The following is a 20,638-nucleotide window of genomic DNA, read 5'->3' on the forward strand; positions in this document are numbered from 1 at the left end:
GAAACCTTCTAAAAACCTTGATTGCTAACCTATATATAGCTATGGGTAGAAATAAAATAAGTGAAACAAAATCCCCTTGTAATTTTATTTAGCACGTAAACTCATCCGTTACATCATTTGTTTTGCAGCAGATGGTAACTCGCAGGTGAGATTTTTATTTTATCCCTTTTATGGTTCATGGAACAGTCTGCTTATTTTAAAATCATATACCAAATGCAATAGTTTAGTCTAAGTTGGCACCTTATAAATAAATGTGTTGGTGATGATAATGAGTGAGTATAGATCTATTTTTAAAGTATGACAGCTATTTGGTACTATAGGTGTGACCCAGTAGTGGTTGCAGTTCTCTTCCTAGAGACAAATGGTCACACCATGGAAATTTACATCATATGACAGTAGTTGGCTGGACATTTAGAAATATTTTAAATTAAAAACTGTGATTTCCCCCTTGGAAACCTACACTTTGTTTGGCATTGTGAGGTCACCTGCTGTTTTGTCAGGCTGGCTATAAAGTTGATTAGCCAACTTGCACGCAGTGGTCAGTAGAGATGCCATCAACATACCTTAGGCTTCCTCACTTCAAAGTCAGATGATGCTTTTTCTTTCTTCTATTTTTACTTTTAATGCCTTTTGTGTGTTTTATACTTCAAAATAACTCTAGATCATCAAACTTCTCAAGGTAGTTTACCTATCTGCTTGAAATCCATGTTGTGCATCATGAAATCCTGCAAATATGAGAAAAAGTATAACAAAATCTTCACTTTTATGCATGTAGCCCTAGCTGTGTACATTCAAGTGAGTGCTGCCTATTCTATGTGGTGGTTGATAATTGTGTTTGATTTCTCCTATTGGACTTTTGCACCCAGCCAGGTCTGGGATTAAAGGGACAATATACTGTAAAATAGTTTTTCCCTTAATGTGTTTACAATTGCTTTTTTTACTAACTGCAGAGTAAAAAATGTATGAAAATGAGCTTTTTAAGGTTTATTTCTGTATATTAAAGCTCTGATTTTGTGTTTTGAAGCCACAGCCTAATAAAATAGGTTGAGCTTGTAGGTATAATCAGATCTCATTACTGTATCACATTGTGCACATATACCTGCTTCTTTATCTTATATCTGTCCTTAAAACAATCACCAATACTTTGAGAGAACAATGGAAAATCAACATTTTATTACCTTATCTCTGCTTTATCACACTGAGAGTGTAATTTCTTCTGCTGGCTGTGTTTACAAAGCTTATCTATAGCTGGTACGCGCGGCCACAAACTTTCAGAATAGGTGGGGATACCACATGCTAAATTAACAATTTCAAATGCCAATATAAGGGTAAAGGAGCTACTTGTAAACAATTTAATACACTCCAGCAGGTAAAGTGGATCATTGGGAACAAATTAAAGGGGAGAAAATTTTTGAGTAAACTGTCCCTTTAACTGCCTCAAAGTGTTTATGGCTGGTTACAATTAGTTTTTACACCCTTGGGAATTTTCATTGTGTTTGCTGTAGTTAAGGAGAAAGTGAAGTGATTCCTGAGCCAAATTCTGTATTCTTATGCTTTTAAACCTAGCTGTGTGCATCTATGCCAATGATATGCTATAAAATATAATATATTCTTTTTTAATTTTTATTTTAAAGTTATGTATCAATGAAAATGTTGGAATTCAGCATTTTCTTTAGATATGAATGCTTCTTCCATTCTTGCAAAAAGCCTGATAAAACCACGGCTGCCGTTTTCCTTATCTGTTGAATTCCATTTTTAAAATATTTGAAACCTGTGAAATCTATAACTTCATTAATATTCTGATCTAAACTGCCACAACATATATTTAAATCTGCAGACTAAGATTTAATTAGTTTACTAGCCAGGGGTCCTTTGTGCAAAGAGTGATATGGCTCAGACTCAGCTGCAACAAAATTGAAAAAAGCTGATATTGCTTATTTAAGAGTAAAGGGGTTTTATAATGGATAGGGGAATTGCTTTGTATAGTGTTATATTTTGAAGGCACCGAGCAGACCACAGCTTATAAATAACTATTTTATTACTTTACAATACAACCTGCTTTCTGATTCTCCTAAACTGGGGCCTCTGTCCCTCCCTCCTTCCTTCCGGCCCTCATTTATGTCTCAATCCCCCCTCCTTCTCAAACCCTTCATGGCAATGAGCAGTATTAAAGGGACACTGAACCCAAAAATGTTCTTTCGAGATTCAGATGGAGCATGTCATTTTAAGCAACTTTCTAATTTACTCCTATTATCAATTTTTTTTTCATTCTCCTGGTATCTTTATTTGGAAAGCAAGAATGTAAGTTTAAATGCCGGCCCATTTTTTGTGACCAACCTGGGTTGTTCTTGCTGATGGGTGGATAAATTCACCCACCAATAAACAAGTGATGTCCAGGGTTCTGATCCAAAATTGTCTGGGTCCTTAGCTTAGATGCCTTTTTCAAATAAAGATAGCAAAAGAACAAAGAAAAATTGATAATAGGAGTAATTTAGAAAGTTGCTTGAAATTGTCTGCTCTATCTGAATCACGAAAGAAAAAATGTGGGTTCAGTTTCCCTTTAAGTCTTAAGGGAAACTCATCAGTCATTGTAGCACCCCCATTTTTAATAGGGTTAATAGTCATAGATGTGTAAGGCCTTTTCTCTACTTGGGTATATGGCGCACATAGGGGAAAATTTAAATTAAAAGCTGAAATGGATAGAAATTATTGCACTCACACACACCAGAACCACTCCTGCTCCTACAGATCAATCAGACTTTACCCTGGATTGCTAAACTCAGGCACATGTGCCAACCAGGCTCCCCCTTACATCCAGTTATTTTTAAAAAGTAGGGTTGGACCAGTAACAGAATAATATCACATAGTTAGATGCTCCTTATATTTTATATACAGTGTGTGTGTGTGTATAGATAGATAGATAGATAGACTGGAGTAGCCATGTTAGTCCAGAGATTTAGATATCAAAATAACAAGAGTATTGCATTGAGCAATAATACTTTTTTTTTTATTGGACTAACTATACATTTTATAAGAGGACAAGCTTTCTGAAGAACGTCTTCCTTTTTCAAGTCTGACTTGAGCTATATAGAGAGAGAGAGATTGTGTTTGACTAGGTTGGTTCAGTTTGTGAAACTAGAAAATGAATAAGGAAGCGGTGGAAGACAATGCTGGGGAGATCTCAAATGATGACTGTCCTGCAATATGTGGAGCTTCTAGGAGGGCTACTTCTCTATTTTATTGGTATTATAATGTGACCTTGGGATTCATTGTTAATTCAATAGATCATGAACTATGAAGAGGGCAATATTGTAATAGTTTCTATATTGAGATTGCACACCACAAAATTAAACTTTCATGAGTCAGAAAGAGCATGCAATTTAAAAACTTTCCAATTTGCTTTGATCTTTTGCTATCATTTATTGAAGAGCAAAACTAGGTTGGCTTAGAAGAGTTTAGGAGTGTGCACAAGTCTTTAGTACTCTATGGCAGCAAAGTTTTGCAACATTGTATAACAAAGCTAAAAATAATGTTGCAAAACATTGCTTCCATACAGTACTAAAGATTGTGCCCACTCTTGAGCTCTCATGAGCCTACCAAGTTTTAATATTCAATAAATATTACTAAGACAACAAAGCAAATTTGATAAACAGAAGTAAATTGGAAAGTTGTTTAAAATTGCATGCTCTATCTGAATCATGAAACTTTAATTTGACTTTACTGTCACTTTAATGTTTTGTACTCCGTTTTTATAATGCTACAAGATTTTACTTCATTTGCAAAATAATTTTTTAACACCAAATTTGCAACACCCCCAAATGTGTCCTCTAATTAGTTGGTTAACAAAACCCGTAAGCAAGTCCCATATGTAGTAAAAGCCACTTAATGCAACTGTACCAAGTGTATAGATATTAGAGAACTTTATTTTAATTAGATACAAAGCTACAATAAGAATTTAATGATAACCAGGCTCTTGAGGATACTTGCATTATTTATATGACTGTGTATAGTGAAAGTTGCTCCAGATGCAATAGATTTTTATTGTTTTTTTGTTTGTTTGTTTTTTTTTTTTCAGCTCAATGTGGGAATCCACACCAGCTATAATTGATGGTCACATAACTTCGGATCATGAACTGCGGATGTTGCTGCAAACAGCAATTACACGGGAGCCCAAGAATGTTGTTATGTTTCTCCAGGACACAGTATGTAACCTTGTATAATTTAGTATATTCTTCTCTACTCCCTTTCCACCATTGGGCAAAATACGCCCCCACCCATTACTTATCACCTCTAAATAATACTGAATAGATCAAATCATAAATATTAATATCACTTAATTTAAAGGGACACTAAACCCAAAATTTTTCTTTCATGATTAATGTAGAAAATACAATTTTAAACAACATTCCAATTTACTTCTATTATCTAATTTGTTTCATTGTTTAGATATCCTTTGTTGAAGAAATAGTACACACATGGGTGAGCCAATCACACGAGGCATCTATGTGCATCCACCAATCGGCAGCTACTGAGACTAGCTAGATATGCTTTTCAGCAAAGAATATCAAGAGAATGAAGCAAATTAGATAATGGAAGTAAATTAGAAAGTTGTTTAAAATCGCATGCTCTTTCTAAACCATGAACGGAAAAAAAAAAGTGGGTTTCATGTCCCTTTAAGGTTTACCCTCTCTTTTAGCTTGCATATTTTGTCTTAGTAGTTTGTAATTGCATTGGTTTGTTTTTATGCCTCCTTTTGACTTTATTTAACCTTATTGATTTTCTTCACTTAAAAATTAAAAACTTGGTCAAATTAGCATTGTATCACACAGTTCTTATTTATTATGACAGACTATTTTTAGTGCACTATATGGACTCGGCATTAGGCAGTTATATACCTCCCATATCCTGCCTTCCTTCTGGCAACTAGCTTTGCCTTTTCAATTTGAATGGTCTCATTACCCTTATGTTTTTATTGTAATTTCCCCCCCTCCTATTTATTATTCAATACTGTGAAATGTTAGTTTTAATAAAGCACAAATGTTTAAAAAAAATTAAAAAAAATCTTTAAATTTTTTTGCAGCTTAGTATGGAGGACTTCACATACTTCAGTGCAGACTCTGGAAGTGACAACCCAATGCATATTATACAGGCAAGTCTGTCTATCCATGTTACTAAAATAAAGTTGACAAACAATTGTCTTGTTTTTTTTTATTTAAAAGGATGTAACCTTAAATGGAAAGCAAACGCCTTGTCGTGTTTTTTCTGTATTTGTCCAATAGATTAACATGTCAGCATAGTCTGAATATTATTAGAATAGATTAATAAATGTATGCAGCAAATGTTATTCAATCCTTATTTGGTGGAGCCAGTCCGTACTTGAGTATGGAGATGACAGGAATTTTCACTGTCGTTGTTTTAACAAAATCCCCATTGTTTTGCTTCAACATAAAATATAAGATAACACAGAACATTAGGTAGAGATATGTGGACAAAGTAGACTTGTTGTTTAACCCTTTAGTGACCAGACCATTTATTAATTTTCTTACCGTTGGGGACCAGGACTATTTTTACATTTCTGCGGTGTTTGTGTTTAGTTGTAATTTTCCTCTTACTCATTTACTGTACTCACACATTATATACAGTTTTTCTCTCCATTAAATGGACTTTCTAAAGATACCATTATTTTCATCATATCTTATAATTTACTATAAAAAAAACTTTTTCTAACTTTGACCCCCAAAGTCTGTTACACATCTACAACCACCAAAATCACCCATGCTAAATAGTTTCTAAATTTGTGTCCTGTTCTTTGTAAGTTTTTATTTCAAGTCCAACACATCACAATAGAATTCTTTATTTAAGAGGAGTAAACTTAAAATCTAAACAATAATTTGGGTTTGCATACAAAGAGAGAAGCGCTCTACCAGGAACGAACAACAGCTCAGTGGCTTGTTCTATGGCGATTTACCACCCGGAAGCAGCCTCTTTTAGACCAGTGTGCTTTTCACAGAAGAAAACTTTCCTGAAGAATATCAGTCTGATCCTGCCAAGTAAGGTCAGTTCAGCCCCGAAATACCAGGCAATTCTCCTCTGACAACCCCAGACGATCGTTTCGGCCTCCTATGGGCCTCGTCAGTGAGGTGCAGCCACATTCCTCTAAGCACACTGGGCAAGGAGTCCACGTCTGGTTTCCCCCATCACCCATAGGGAAACTTCCCCAGGCTCATAATAATTTGCATACAAAGAGAGAAGCGCTCTACCAGGAACGAACAACAGCTCAGTGGTTTGTTCTATGGCGATTTACCACCCGGAAGCAGCCTCTTTTAGACCAGTGTGCTTTTCACAGAAGAAAACTTTCCTGAAGTATATCAGTCTGATCCCGCCAAGTAAGGTCAGCCTGGTATTTCGGGGCTGGACTGTACTGTGAAGTCAGGATCAGACTGATATGCTACAGGAAAGTTCTTCTCTGTGCAAGGCACATATTGAGCAAAAAGAAGTTGCTTCTAGGGTGGTAACTAGCCATAGAACAAGCTATTATGCTATTGTTCGTTCCCAGGTTGAGCGCTTCTCTCTTTTTATTTATGCAAATTATGACACCTGGGGAAGTCTCCCTAAGTGTGATGCGGGAATCCAGACGTGGACCCGTTGCTCAGTGTGCCTAGAGGGATATGGCTGCACCTCACTGACGAGGCCCACAATAGGCCGAAACGTACGTCTGGGGTTTTGCTGTTTCTCTTGTTCAGAGACGGATTGCCTGGTATTTCAGAGCTGGACTGTACTATGAAGTCAGGATCAGACTGATATGCTACAGGAAAGTTCTTCTCTGTGCAAGGCACATATTGAGCAAAAAGAGGCTGCTTCTAGGGTGGTAACTAGCCATAGAATAAGCTATTATGCTATTGTTCGTTCCCAGGTTGAGCGCTTCTCTCTTTTTATTTATGCAAATAATTTGGGTTTATCTGTTGCAAGTTTAAATTGTGTCCTAGGGAAATATGCAGTAATGTTGTGGCAATGAACACAATACAAAAAGGATTGTGGGCTAAAGTCTTCCTTCCATGTTGTTGTCAGTAGTCATTATCCATGGATCATATATTGTTTTAAGGGACAGTCTACTCCAGAATTTTTATTGTTCAAAAGATATATAATCCCTTTATTTTATTACCCAATCCCTAGTTTTGCATAACCAACATTGTTGTGTTAATATATTTCTTTCATGTAATTGGCAAGAGTCCATGAGCTAGTGACGTATGGGATATACAATCCTACCAGGAGGGGCAAAGTTTCCCAAACTAAAAATGCCTATAAATACACCCCTCACCACACCCACAATTCAGTTTTTACAAACTTTGCCTCCTATGGAGGTGGTGAAGCAAGTTTGTGCTAAGATTTCTATGTTAAAATGCGCTTCTCAGCATTTTGAAGCACGATTCCTCTCAGAGTACAGCGAATGTCAGAGGGACGTGGAGAGTATCACGTATTGAATGCAATGATTTTCCTAACGGGGGTCTTTTTCATAGGTTCTCTGTTATCGGTCATAGAGATTCATCTCCTACCTCCCTTTTCAGATCGACAATATACTCTCATATACCATTACCTCTACTGATAACTTTTTCAGTACTGGGTTGGCTATCGGCTATATGTGGATGGGTGTCTTTGGGTAAGTATGTTTTTATTGCTTAAGACACCTCAGCTATGGTTTGGCACTTTATGCATTTATATAAAGTTCTAAATATATGTATTGTACTTATATTTGCCATGAGTCAGGTTCATGTATTTCCTTTGGCAGATTGTCAGTTTCATATTTGGGGAAAATTAATATTAAGAAATATTTTTCTTACCTGGGGTTTAGTCTTTTTTCAATTGACTACTTTGTTTCAAATTGCAGGCTGACTTAGGCTTGCGGGTGCACCAAATGCTTCACTTTATTGCATCATTCTTGGCGCAATAATTTTTTGGCGTGAAAAGCACGTCCGTTGATGCAAGTTTGTAATTTCCGGCGTCGTAATTGACGCAGAGGTTTCACACAGGGTTGCGTCGTTAGTGACGTTAGTGTTAGTAAGTTACGTTGTGCGTCATACTTGGCGCCAAACTTTTCATTATTTATTTGCCCCATTGCTGTTTGCCTCTTGCCTTTTTCTATGTCAGAGGGCTATGCTATTTGCATTTTTTCCCATTCCTGAAACGGTCATATAAGGAAATTGATAATTTTGCTTTATATGTTGTTTTTTCTTTTACATTCTACAAGATATCTCAATCGAATCCTGCCTCAGAAGTATCTGTTGGAACTTTGCTGCCTGACATCGGTTCTACCAAAGCTAAGTGCATTTGTTGTAAAATTGTGGAGATTATTTCTCCTAATGTCATTTGTATTAGTTGCCATGATAAACTTTTACATGCAGATAGTGTGTCCATCAGTAATAGTACATTGCCGGTTGCAGTTCCTTCAACTTCTAATGTACATGCTATACCTAAGAATTTGTTACTGATTCTATTCAGAAGGCTTTGTCTGCATTTCCACCTTCTAATAAGCGTAAGAGGTCTTTTAAAACTTCTCATAAAGTTGATGAAATTTCAAATGACCGACAACATAATGAATTATCCACCTCTGATGAGGATCTATCTGATTCAGAAGATCCTTCCTCAGATATTGACACTGACAAATCTACTTATTTATTTAAAATGGAGCATATGCGTTCTTTGTTAAAAGAAGTGTTAATTACTTTGGATATTGAAAAAGCTAGTCCTCTTGATATTAAAACCAGTAAACGTTTACATTCTGTTTTTAAACCTCCTGTGGTTACTCCAGAGGTTTTTTCCTATTCCTGATGCTATTTCTGTTATGATTTCTAAGGAATGGATTAAGCCGGGTACTCCTTTTAATCATTCTGCAAGATTTAAAAATTGTATCCTTTACTAGCAATTTCAATAAAGTTTTGGGAAAAGATCCCCAAAATTGATGGGGCTATTTCTAATCTTGCTAAATGAACCACTATTCCTATGGAAGATAGTACTTCCTTTAAAGATCCTTTAGATAGGAAGCTTGAATCTTATCTAAGGAAAGCCTATTTATATTAAGGTCATCTTCTTAGGCCTGCAATTTCTTTGGCTGATGTTGCAGCTGCTTCAACTTTTTGGTTGGAGAATTTAGCGCAGCAAGAATTGGATTCTGACTTATATAGCATTGTTCGTTTACTACAACATGCTAATCATTTTATTTGTGATGCAATTTTTGATATTATCAAAATTGATGTTAGATTCATGTCTTTAGCTATTTTAGCTAGAAGAGCTTTGTGGCTTAAATCTTGGAATGCTGATATGACATCTAAGTCTAGATTACTATCTTTCTTTCCAAGGTAATAATTTATTTGGTTCTCAGTTGGATTCTATTAATTTAGCTGTTACTGGGGGGGAGGGAGTTTTTTTGCCTCAGGATAAAAAACCTAAGGGTAAATCTAAGTCTTCTAATCATTTTCGTTCTTTTCGTCAAAATAAGGAACAAAAACCTAATCCTTCCCCCAAGGAAACTGTTTCCAATTGGAAGCCTTCCTCAAATTGGAATAAATCCAAGCCTTTTAAGAAACCAAAGTTAGCCCCTAAGTCCGCATGAAGGTGCAGCCCTCATTCCAGCTCAGCTGGTAGGGGCAGATTAAGGTTTTTCAAGGATGTTTGGGCAAATTCTGTCCAAAATCAATGGATTCAGAGCATTGTCTCTCAGGGGTACCGAATAGAATTCAGAGTAAGACCTCCTGTGAGAAGATTTTTTCTCACACATCCCAGTAAATCCAGTAAAAGCTCAGGCTTTCCTGAAGTGTGTTTCAGACCTGGAGGTTTCAGGGGTAATCATGCCGGTTCCTTTTCAGGAACAAGGTCTGGGGTTTTATTCAAATCTATTCATTGTCCCAAAGAAAGAAAATTCATTCAGACCAGTTCTGAATCTGAAAATTTTGAATAGTTATGTAAGAGTACCCACTTTCAAGAGGGTGACTAAGTACTATTCTGCCTTTTGTTCAGCAAGGACATTATATGTCTACAATAGACTTGCAGGATGCTTCCCTTCATATTCCGATTCATCCAGAACATTATCATTTCCTGAGATTCTCTTTTCTAGACAAGCATTACCAATTTGTTGCTCTTCCATTTGGCCTAGCAACAGCTCCAAGAATCTTTTCAAAGGTTCTGGGTGCCCTTCTCTCTGTAATCAGAGAACAGGGTATTGCGGTGTTTCCTTATTTGGATGATATCTTGGTACTAGCTCAGTCTTTACGTTCTGCAGAATCTCACACAAATAAACTAGTGTTGTTTCTTCGAAAACATGGTTGGAGGATTAATTTACCAAAAAGTTTCTTGATTCCTCAGACAAAGGTCACCTTTTTAGGTTTCCAGATAGATTCAGTGTCCATGACTCTGTCTCTAACAGACAAGAGACGTTTGAAATTGGTTGCAGCATGTCGGCACCTTCAGTGTCAGTCATTCCCTTCAGTGGCTATGTGCATGGAAGTTTTAGGCCTCATGACTGCAGCATCGGACGCGATTTCCTTTTGCTCGTTTTCCCATGAGACCTCTCCAGCTTTGAATACTGAATCAATGGTGCCTGGATTATACAAAGATATCACAATTAATATCCTTAAATCCCAATGTTCGACACTCTCTGACGTGGTGGTTAAATCACCAGCGTTTAGTTCAAGGGGCCTCTTTTGTTCAGCCAACCTGGACTGTGATCACAACAGATGCGAGTCTTTCAGGTTGGGGAGCTGTCTGGGGATCTCTGGCAGCACAAGGGGTTTGGAAATCTCAAGAGGCGAGATTACCAATCAATATTTTAGAACTCCGTGCAATTCTTAGAGCTCTTCAGTTTTGGCCTCTGTTGAAGAGAGAACCGTTCATTTGTTTTCAGACAGACAATATTACAACGGTGACATATGCTAATCATCAGGGTGGGACTCACAGTCCCCAAGCTATGAAAGAAGTATTTTGGATACTTGTTTGGGCGGAATCCAGCTCTTGTCTAATTTCTGCGGTTCATATCCCAGGTGTAGACAATTGGGAAGCGGATTATCTCAGCCATCAGACTTTACATCCAGGGGAGTGGTCTCTCCATCCGGATGTGTTTTCTCAGATTGTTCAGATGTGGGGTCTTCCAGAAATAGGTCTGATGGCTTCTCATCTAAACAAGAAACTTCCCAGATACCTGTCCAGGTCCAGGGATTCTCAGGCAGAAGCAGTGGATGCGCTGACACTTCCTTGGTGTTATCAACCTGCTTATATCTTCCCGCCTCTAGTTCTTCTTCCAAGAGTGATCTCCAAAATCATCATGGAACAATCATTTGTGTTGTTGGTGGCTCCAGCATGGCCCCACAGGTTTTGGTATGCGGATCTTGTTCAAATGTCCAGTTGCCAACCTTGGCCACTTCCGTTAAGGCCGGACCTACTGTCTCAAGGTCCGTTTTTCCATCAGGATCTCAAATCATTAAATTTGAAGGTATGGAAATTGAACGCTTAGTGCTAAGTCGTAGTGGTGTCTCTGACTCAGTAATTAATACAATGTTACAAGCTTGTAAATCTGTCTCTAGGAATATGTATTATCGAGTTTGGAAGACTTACATTTCATGGTGTTCTTCTCATAAATTCTCTTTGCATTCTTTTAGATTTCCTAGAATTTTACAGTTTCTCCAGGATGGTTTGGATAGGGGTTTGTCTGCAAGTTCCTTGAAAGGACAAATCTCTGCTTTTTCTGTTTTATTTCACAGAAAGATTGCTACTCTTCCTGATATTCACTGTTTTGTACAGGCTTTAGTTCGTATTAAGCTTGTCATTAAATCAATTTCTCCTCTTTGGAGTCTTAATTTGGTTTTGAGGGCATTACAGGCTCCTCCATTTGAGCCTATGCACTCTTTGGACATTAAACTACTTTCTTGGAAAGTGTTGTTCCTTTTGGCCATCTCTTCTGCGAGAAGAGTTTCTGAGCTTTCTGCTGTTTCTTGTGAATCTCCTTTTCTGATTTTTCATCAGGATAAGGCGGTTTTGCGGACTTCATTTAAGTTCTTACCTAAGGTTGTGAATTCTAACATTAGTAGAGAAATTGTTGTCCCTTCCTTGTGTCCTAATCCTAAGAATTCTTTGGAAAAATCCTTACATTCTTTGGATGTGGTGAGAGCTTTGAAATATTATGTTGGAGCTACTAAAGATTTCAGAAAGACTTCTAGTCTATTTGTTATATACTCTGGTTCTAGGAAAGGTCAGAAGGCTTCTGCTATTTCCTTGGCTTCTTGCTTAAAGTCTTTGATTCATCTGATCATCAAGCTTATTTAGAGTCGGGTCAGGCCCCACCTCAGAGAATTACAGCTCATTCTACTAGATCAGTCTCCACTTCGTGGGCTTTTAAGAATGAAGCTTCAGTTGATCAGATTTGCAAAGCGGCAACTTGGTCCTCTTTGCATACATTTACTAAATTCTACTGTTTTGATGTATTTGTTTCTTCAGAAGCAGTTTTTTTAGAAGTTCTTCAGGCAGCTGTTTCAGTTTTATTCTTCTGCTGATGTTTTAAGTTTTTTTTTTTTTCTTCATGAGAATAACTTATATTTTGGGTTGTGGATTAATTTTTCAGCATAAGGCTGTTTATTTTATTTTTTTTTTATTTATTTTTTTTAATATTTTTATTGAGGTTTCAAAAATATACAGAAATCAGAGAAACAACAACTCAACATTCTATTGGTCAGTTAAGTTCTAGAGCAAAATAAAGAATAATATCTTCATGAACAAACAGTATGGATCAACAATCTATGAATCATAGGTATCTTAGGTAACATATTGGTATACAATGAAATGAGGATACAAATTTCGCTCTATGGTGTAAGGTAAATTTAGCTGATAAATTGTATTCTGTGAGCAATTTAAATAAGAAGACCATGAATAATATGTTAGAGAATGTAGAGTTGAAATGAGAATGACCTCAGTTTTTAATATAGAATAGGCTATGGTAGCTAAAGCTCAGGTATAATGCAAATTAATGGGGGAACAGCCAGAAGGTAGGAAAAAGAAGTTATGTATAAGAAGATTAGTGAAGGCCTAGCATGTTACTTCTAAGGAAAGGTAGTTAATGCATAGGTCTTGAATAGAGAGTTTATGGCGTGTAATTGAGGAGCTTAGCTAGTGAGCTGGGAATAAGGTGAGGGGGTACAGCGGGCCAGAGCCGCTCAAAATACGGTGAGGGGGAAGGTGGGAGGGCGGAGCCGGTTAAAGTGTTAAACTAATGGACACGTTCGGGCCTCCGAGATTTGGAGTAAAGCACAAGGAGGGACATCTCCCATTTATGTTATGAGTAGGGGTGTGAAATAGAGATATGCGTTGGCTTGTGTCGAAGTATAAGGAGTAAGGCAACTTGTCTTTTATTGATTTAGCATGTAGTAGCATGTGTCTATGTAAACCAAGTTTCTAAGCATATAATCATGAGGCTATATGGCGGCTAATAAAACAGCCATCTGAAACTATATAGGTGTGAGATAAATACAGCTGCTACCATAGTGGGTGAACTTAATATAATATTTCAAATGAGTAAGCATTAGAGCTAATCAGTGTAGGCTAAGCAAATACTCGCATAAATATACATAAACCCAAACACCTATACATGCATATACATACAAGACATTAATCAACGCTGAGTCTGATTTCTCTGAAATATATATGGGGAACATATCTAAGCTTGACGCAGCTAAAAATATAAACAGATCAATGTAGGCTCACGCTAATAACATATAGTTGGAGAGACGTAAGAAGTCTGAGCAATAATAAAGCAGTAGTAGAGCACGATATGCACATGCATTTAACCCATTATTGTGAGTATTATGGTATATTTTCATGTTAGCTTGGTATAGCTAAGGGAACTGTGCATTATATACAAACATTGAAACCCCAGGTGTCTTATGGAGGAGGAATAGAACAAATTGTACTTACTTGCTTATTGGGGGAACACACAGGGTTCCCACAGGATCCTCTAAGTGAAGCATCTCACTGTAGCTAGTCTAGGAGCGGGCCTCTTATATAGGAATAGTAAGTGAGCTAAAGATAACAGGAGGTTGCTATTTGGGTTTACCAAGCAATAAATAAGAGATGCAAAAGGAGAGGAATCGTTAGACATTATCTGCAATAAGCAACAACTGATATAATAGGATAGATATCGGTATTAAGCTAGATAACTCTCATTACAATGCCCCAACCTGAAGGACCTGTAAGTGAGAAATAGAGCTCTAAAAGAAATAGGGTGCATGGCTATTCGGCACAAATTTATACAGCAACAATTTATATAAACACCCTACCGTATGCTAACAGGGATAAGACACATACTATGATTTTAGGTAAAGAGTACAACTGGTACCTAACAATCTAACCCAGGAAGTCAAAAAGTGAACTATGTGGAAATTAAATATGGATATCAAACTGTCTCTTATTTTCTAATAAGCCAAATATATGTTCTTGTACTGTGCATCCAACCTATGAGGTATGTATGTATATATAATATATATTAACTTATATTTGCCACTTATCAAGGGGGTTAACTCTATGGTGAAGAAGATTTTAGCTCATTAAAGATAGTCAAGTCCTCTAAACTGGATCTTATCAGTGGATGGAGAGAAACACAAACTAAACCATATCTTTACTGAAATGAAAACAGACAGGCCTAATGAACTGCAGCCCCGTCTAGGAATGCACAAACAATAATTAGCGATATTATTGAAACTTTTGAAAATAATTAGTGCTAAAGAACAATGTGATATAACCAATATTCTTACCCAAATAGAAGCTATAGGTTTCCAGAGTATAATCCTTGTATATGAGCGCCCACATATCCTGCATCTATGTACATTTAAAGTAGATTAGGAGGTAGCATAAACATAGTCATATTATATTTGTAAGGCAAACTAATAGTTGTGTCAGTCACTCTATGGCCGTAACATCAATAGTTAAAGAGGAGGGTGTTACATACAGTAAATGTAAGAGATTATAGGATATGAAGGTGTGTAATAAAACAGAGTCATTTATTGTATACATCTACACCTCTGAGATAGAGGAGCCCTGAGTCCATAAGTACAAAAGGAATGGGGTATAGTAAGTCCCATAGTATCCCAGTATATGAATAGTAACTGGTGTATAGGTGTCTTGGGCTGGATAATGGATTAGTAATTAGGGTAAATACCTTCTACTATATATAAACACACATTACAGCCTAATGCGTAGAACAAAAAAGAAATACCAAGCATAATAAACAATGCAAACCTCATCAGATGCTCAGATAACATATTGTAACAGTAATTGCAATAGCAAAGAGAATAAAATACAAAACTTTGATAAAGGGGGTTTGTGGATCGCTGGTGGCAAAGGTTTGGGTGAATATATAGTAAAAATAATCGTGGGCTACAAAGTAAGGCAGTCAATAATGAGAAAAGTTATCGATAAGAAATCCCACAGAGTCCTCAGTTGTCCAAAACAAAATACAACAACATTCTAACAGTGTATGGAAGCGTACATGGCCCCTGCGATGTGAGAGATTCATCTTTTGCCGTAGGGAGTTTCCGTGGGTTAACCCACTCCAAAGCGGCACCACAGTCTCAGGAGGTATACACAGTCAGACTGCCCTGGATCCCACAACCATCTCAGAAATCCACTCGGAGCTCCTGAGGTAACACCGACAGTACTGAAAGCGCTCAGAGAAAGCGCATCACAATAGCCTACAAAAGTCAAGCCTTTCCCATTCCAAAAGTTAAGTAGCCACCCGTGGGTGAAGTATGTAGAGTGGTAGTCTTTGTTTACCTGATCGGAGCCGCAGAAGCTCCCGGTAAGTGACTGATTACGCAAAGGCTTTGTGGCGCTGCTGAGCTTTTCAGAATGTTCTGTGGGACCGAGCTGAAGCCCACTATCGATCAGACTAGGTGAGGCCTCCGTAAATTGCCTCTGATTACTTGAGTCTAGCAAGTCCTTCTGTGAGCCATTAGGTGATTCCTCCATGTCAGGGCTAGAGTCCATCAGCGAGATTTGGAGTATCTTTGATGGCACTTTGTAGAGGAGGGTAGGTTATAAGCTCAGATGTCTCTCGGTCTAGTGGCCGGTGGGGTAACATTACTGTCTACTATGACGGCTAGATCCTTCTTCAGCTCCCGATAACAGGTTTGAAGTGATTGCTCCATCTTAGCCTCCCATCTAAGTAAAGGCTCCATTCTGAGTCAAAATCGCGATTTGCGCCCCTGTAGTGAGAGACTTGGCACCGGCTTTAGGAGCTATTTATCTATGAAGCTCACATTTAGCTCTCTCAGTACCTAGATGTTAATGTAGATTAAATGTAAATCCGGAATAATAGATGAAAAGAGGTCTCCTAGATATTAAAAATATCACTATATGAGATTATAGATGAGGAGCTCTAGAAATGCACGTCCGATCACTTTGCTTGTTGGCTCCGTCCCCGGCTGTTTATTTTTATCCCTCCCTCTCTAGTGACTCTTGCGTGGAGTTCCACATCTTGGGTATTTGATATCGCATACGTCACTAGCTCATGGACTCTTGCCAATTACATGAAAGAAAACATAATTTATGTAAGAACTTACCTGATAAATTCATTTCTTTCATATTGGCAAGAGTCCATAAGACCCACCCTTTTTATATGGTGGTTATGATTTTTTTTTTGGTATAAAACACAATTATTTCCAGATTCCTTTGTTGATGCTTTTAACTCCTTTCTTTATCCCCCCACTACTTGGCTATTCATTAAACTGAATTGTGGGTGTGGTGAGGGGTGTATTTATAGGCATTTTGAGGTTTGGGAAACTTTGCCCCTCCTGGTAGGATTGTATATCCCATACGTCACTAGCTCATGGACTCTTGCCAATATGAAAGAAATTAATTTATCAGGTAAGTTCTTACAAAAATTTTTTTTTTTACCTCTGTGATTACCTTGTATCTAAGATTCTGAACACTGAACCCTTATTTCAGTTCTTTTTACAGACTTCCATTTTAGCCAATCAGTGCTGACTCCTAGATAACTCCCATGAGTGAGCACAAAGTTTTCTATATGGCACACATCAACTACTGCTGTCTAGTGGTAAAAAAAAAACCTCTCAAAATGCAGAGATAAGAGAAATTAGCATATGAGTCTACCTAGGTTTAGATTTTAACAAAGAATGCTAAGAGAACAAAGCAAATGTGATGATAAAATACATAGGAAAGTTGGTTAAATTTGCATGCCCTATCTGAATCATGAATGTTTAATTTTGACTAGACTGTCCCATTTAAATATCTCTTGCTTCAATTCAACACCAATTAAAACAATTATTTTGAAGTAAAATAAATCTGATGTCAAAATTTAGTCTTTTTTAGTTTTGGGAATACAAAAAAAAAAAAAATACTAAATTTGATCAGATATTTAGGTCTGTACAGTCAGTGTTTTTATGGGTGGTCTGGATTTGTTCAGTTTTCCATAATCAGATTTTTTTTGTACTATACTGCCCTTTTAAAGATAGGGGGTGGGCTATTAAGCACCACCCATCCCCAGTTGCACTTCTCTTATATATGTTAGTCTACCTAAGGGTAATGGGGGTCAACCAGATGTGGACCCCTTGCTCACTGTGCTTAGAGGGATATTTAATGCCGCTGCGCACCACATGTGTATTATGCCCAGCAGTGAAGGGGTTCATTTGGGAACTTGTAGGGTTAATTTTAGCTGTAGTGTAGTAGACAACCCAAAGTATTGATCAAGGCCCATTTTGGCATATTTCATGCCACCATTTCAGCGCCAAATGCGATCAAATAAAAAAAAATGGCAGTACTAAAGTTTTTTTTTTTTTTTTAAATATATATTCTGCAGTGTAGGATCCCTCCCCCCCCCTCTACCTATTTGTGGCCATCTTGGGTACTGGCAGCAGTCTGCCAGTACCCTGTTTGCCATAAAATTGGCTTTTTTATTAAAAACCCAATTTTTCTGTAGTGGAGCTGCCCCCCCTCAATAACCTACCCCCACCCCCTCTCAGATCCCTTGGACAACATTTATCCCCCCTCCATCCTTCCCTTTACACTTTAAATTCCATAGTGTAGCACTCCCGGCGCCACCATGTACGATCCCACTGAACTGGATATCCTTCAGCGATGGGCCGCCCGCACCCGCCTCCCAGCAATGGCTCCCACCCACCAACGATCGGCACCAATGCTGGCCAATGCAGAGAGGGCCACAGAGTGGCTTTCTCTGCATCGGTTGTTAAAAAAAGGGTATTGCATGATGCCTTAATATCGAGGCACTGCTGCAATACCATGAAAGCGCCTGAAGCGATCATGATCACTTCCACCACTTGAAACCCCTGAGGACGTACAGGGTACATCCTTGGAGTGACAGTTTTTGTAGGACGTACCCTGTACGTCCTTGGTTGTTAAAGGGACGGCTCACCCAAAAATTTTCTCCCCTTTAAATTGTTCCCAATGATTAATTTTACCTGCTGGAGTGCTTTAAATTGTTTACAAGTAGCTCCTTTACCCCTATTTTGGCATTTGAAATAGCTGATTTAGCCTGTGGTATCCCAACCTATACTGAAAGTTTCTATACTGGAGTATATTCTATTGAATAGCCTGTGTATGTATGTATATATATATATATATATAGGCTTACCATAATTTTTAGAGGTGAAACTGGGACTACCTGGTGTGGTGCTCGTGGGGGTGTGGCCAGGGGTGTGGTCAAGGGGGCGTGGCTATTACCGGTCCTTTTAAAGTAGTAGCTTTTATATGAGTAATGTTTTGTGGATACTCTACCCTTCCTCAGTCAAACAAGTGAATCACACAGTTTAAATAGACCATAACACCACCCCCAACTGAAAAAGGCACCATTACGTTGTCATGGTAACCCATACACAACATGAGCAAATAAATCATTCATCTAAATCTCAGATTCTAAATAATGCCAAACATCAAGCATAATTATCAATTTCATAAAATAGTGAAAAGCGTATACATCACACAATTTAATATCTGCAGTGTAATATGTGTTTTATGTGTCTAATTAAGGAACAGAGCCAAATACTTATAAGGCGTAAATGCAACATTGAATAAAATAAGTAAAAAAGAAACACGTACCTGCTAAACCTGTTTAAGAGGCTACTCTATACCATAATGCAGGAAGATTACAGCCAAAATGCTATTATAAAGCAAGATCCACGCCAATCCTGCCTGTATGCACTTCCTGTTCATACTCGTATGATTCCCCTAAAGGTGTATCACTGGTGATGTCACCAGGGGTCAAAGGGGGGTATATATATATATATATATATATATATATATATATATATATATATATATATATATATATATATATATATATATATATACACATACACACACACACACTCAGTAGGAGCTAGTGACTCAAAAAGTGTAAATATAAAAAGACACTGAACATTTTGTTAATGAAAGTAAATTGGACATTTGTTTAAAATTGCATGCTCTATCTGAATTATTAAATTTAAATTTTGACATGAGTGTCCATTTAAGTCTAAAGATTTTTAAAACAAATTAACATTTTGTTTGCTGTAATTGTTTTTGAGTAGCCAAATCCCATCCACTACTTGCTTCATTTTGAGGCGCCAATCTCGTCTCGAGTATGCAACTGACAAGGCTGGTCAAGGTCATTATGTTAGTATAAAGTGCAGTTGTTATCTGTTAAAGCCAAATAGGGAAAAATATATGGAGCAGTGTTAGCCTTGAAGTCCTGTACAAGTTTTGTAACTTTATATCTCTTACAGGACATTATGAATTCCTCCCCATCATCTCTAGTTTTACCAGCAGTGCAACCGAAGACCATAGAAAACCTCCCCAGTTACATCAATTCCTTGGGAGATTGGAACGTAATACAAATTGACAGCGGCAAAGTTTCACATCTAGAGGTAGAGCGGTCAAAACCCAACTTAATTCTAGTGACTCTCCAACCAATTCAAAGGTATAGAGAAAAAAATCGTATTTGTTAATCAATGAATGTCTTTGTATAAAAATAAGTTTGACCAAATAAGGTATCCCTTATTCATTCGAGCAACAACCACACTTTTTTATTGCATCAAAATGACTATGTTCTTGTTCGTGTTTTGTATTTTGTGAAATGTTTTTAACTGTGAAAAAACTTTAAGTGCTTGTAACGCATTTCACTGTCTACCAGAAAAGCAGGGCCATTTAACTTTTCTTACACATACTAATTATGCAAAAGCATTTTTTTTTTCTACTAGTTTAAAAAAATAAATTAAAAAAAGTATGTGTGTATATGTATGCGTGTGTGTGTGTGTATATATATATATATATATATATATATATATATATATATATATATATATATATATATATATATATATATATATATATATATATATAATCAAATTTATTTTTATTCATAGGTTTTTTTTTTTTTGGTTTTTTTTTTGTGTCCTTTTTTGCAATTTAGTAAAATTTAAAAAAGAAGTTGAACAGATTTAGCAAAATCTAATTTAAGAAGTAATTTACTTTTTTTTTTTACTCATGTTTAAAAAAAACAAAAAAAAAAAAAAAAAAAAAAAAAAAAAAACACTAGGGGGTGCAATGAGTACAAGAGTCTTAAAGGGACACTGAACCCAAACATTTTCTTTCA

General features: G+C 37.0%; 1 protein-coding gene across 1 annotated transcript in view; it reads left to right on the top strand.

Annotated features, from left to right (window-relative positions):
- The window catches only part of LOC128664991 (V-type proton ATPase subunit S1-like), a 97,151-nt gene that overhangs the window by 12,552 nt on the left and 63,961 nt on the right, over positions 1–20,638 (top strand). Inside the window, exons 2-4 of the mRNA XM_053719768.1 lie at positions 4,076–4,202; positions 5,081–5,149; positions 19,770–19,963. Of these exons, the coding sequence (XP_053575743.1) occupies positions 4,076–4,202; positions 5,081–5,149; positions 19,770–19,963 (390 nt within the window). The remainder of the gene's footprint in view (positions 1–4,075; positions 4,203–5,080; positions 5,150–19,769; positions 19,964–20,638) is intronic.

The sequence above is a fragment of the Bombina bombina genome, chromosome 6, assembly GCF_027579735.1.
Source record: "Bombina bombina isolate aBomBom1 chromosome 6, aBomBom1.pri, whole genome shotgun sequence".
Taxonomy (NCBI): domain Eukaryota; kingdom Metazoa; phylum Chordata; class Amphibia; order Anura; family Bombinatoridae; genus Bombina; species Bombina bombina.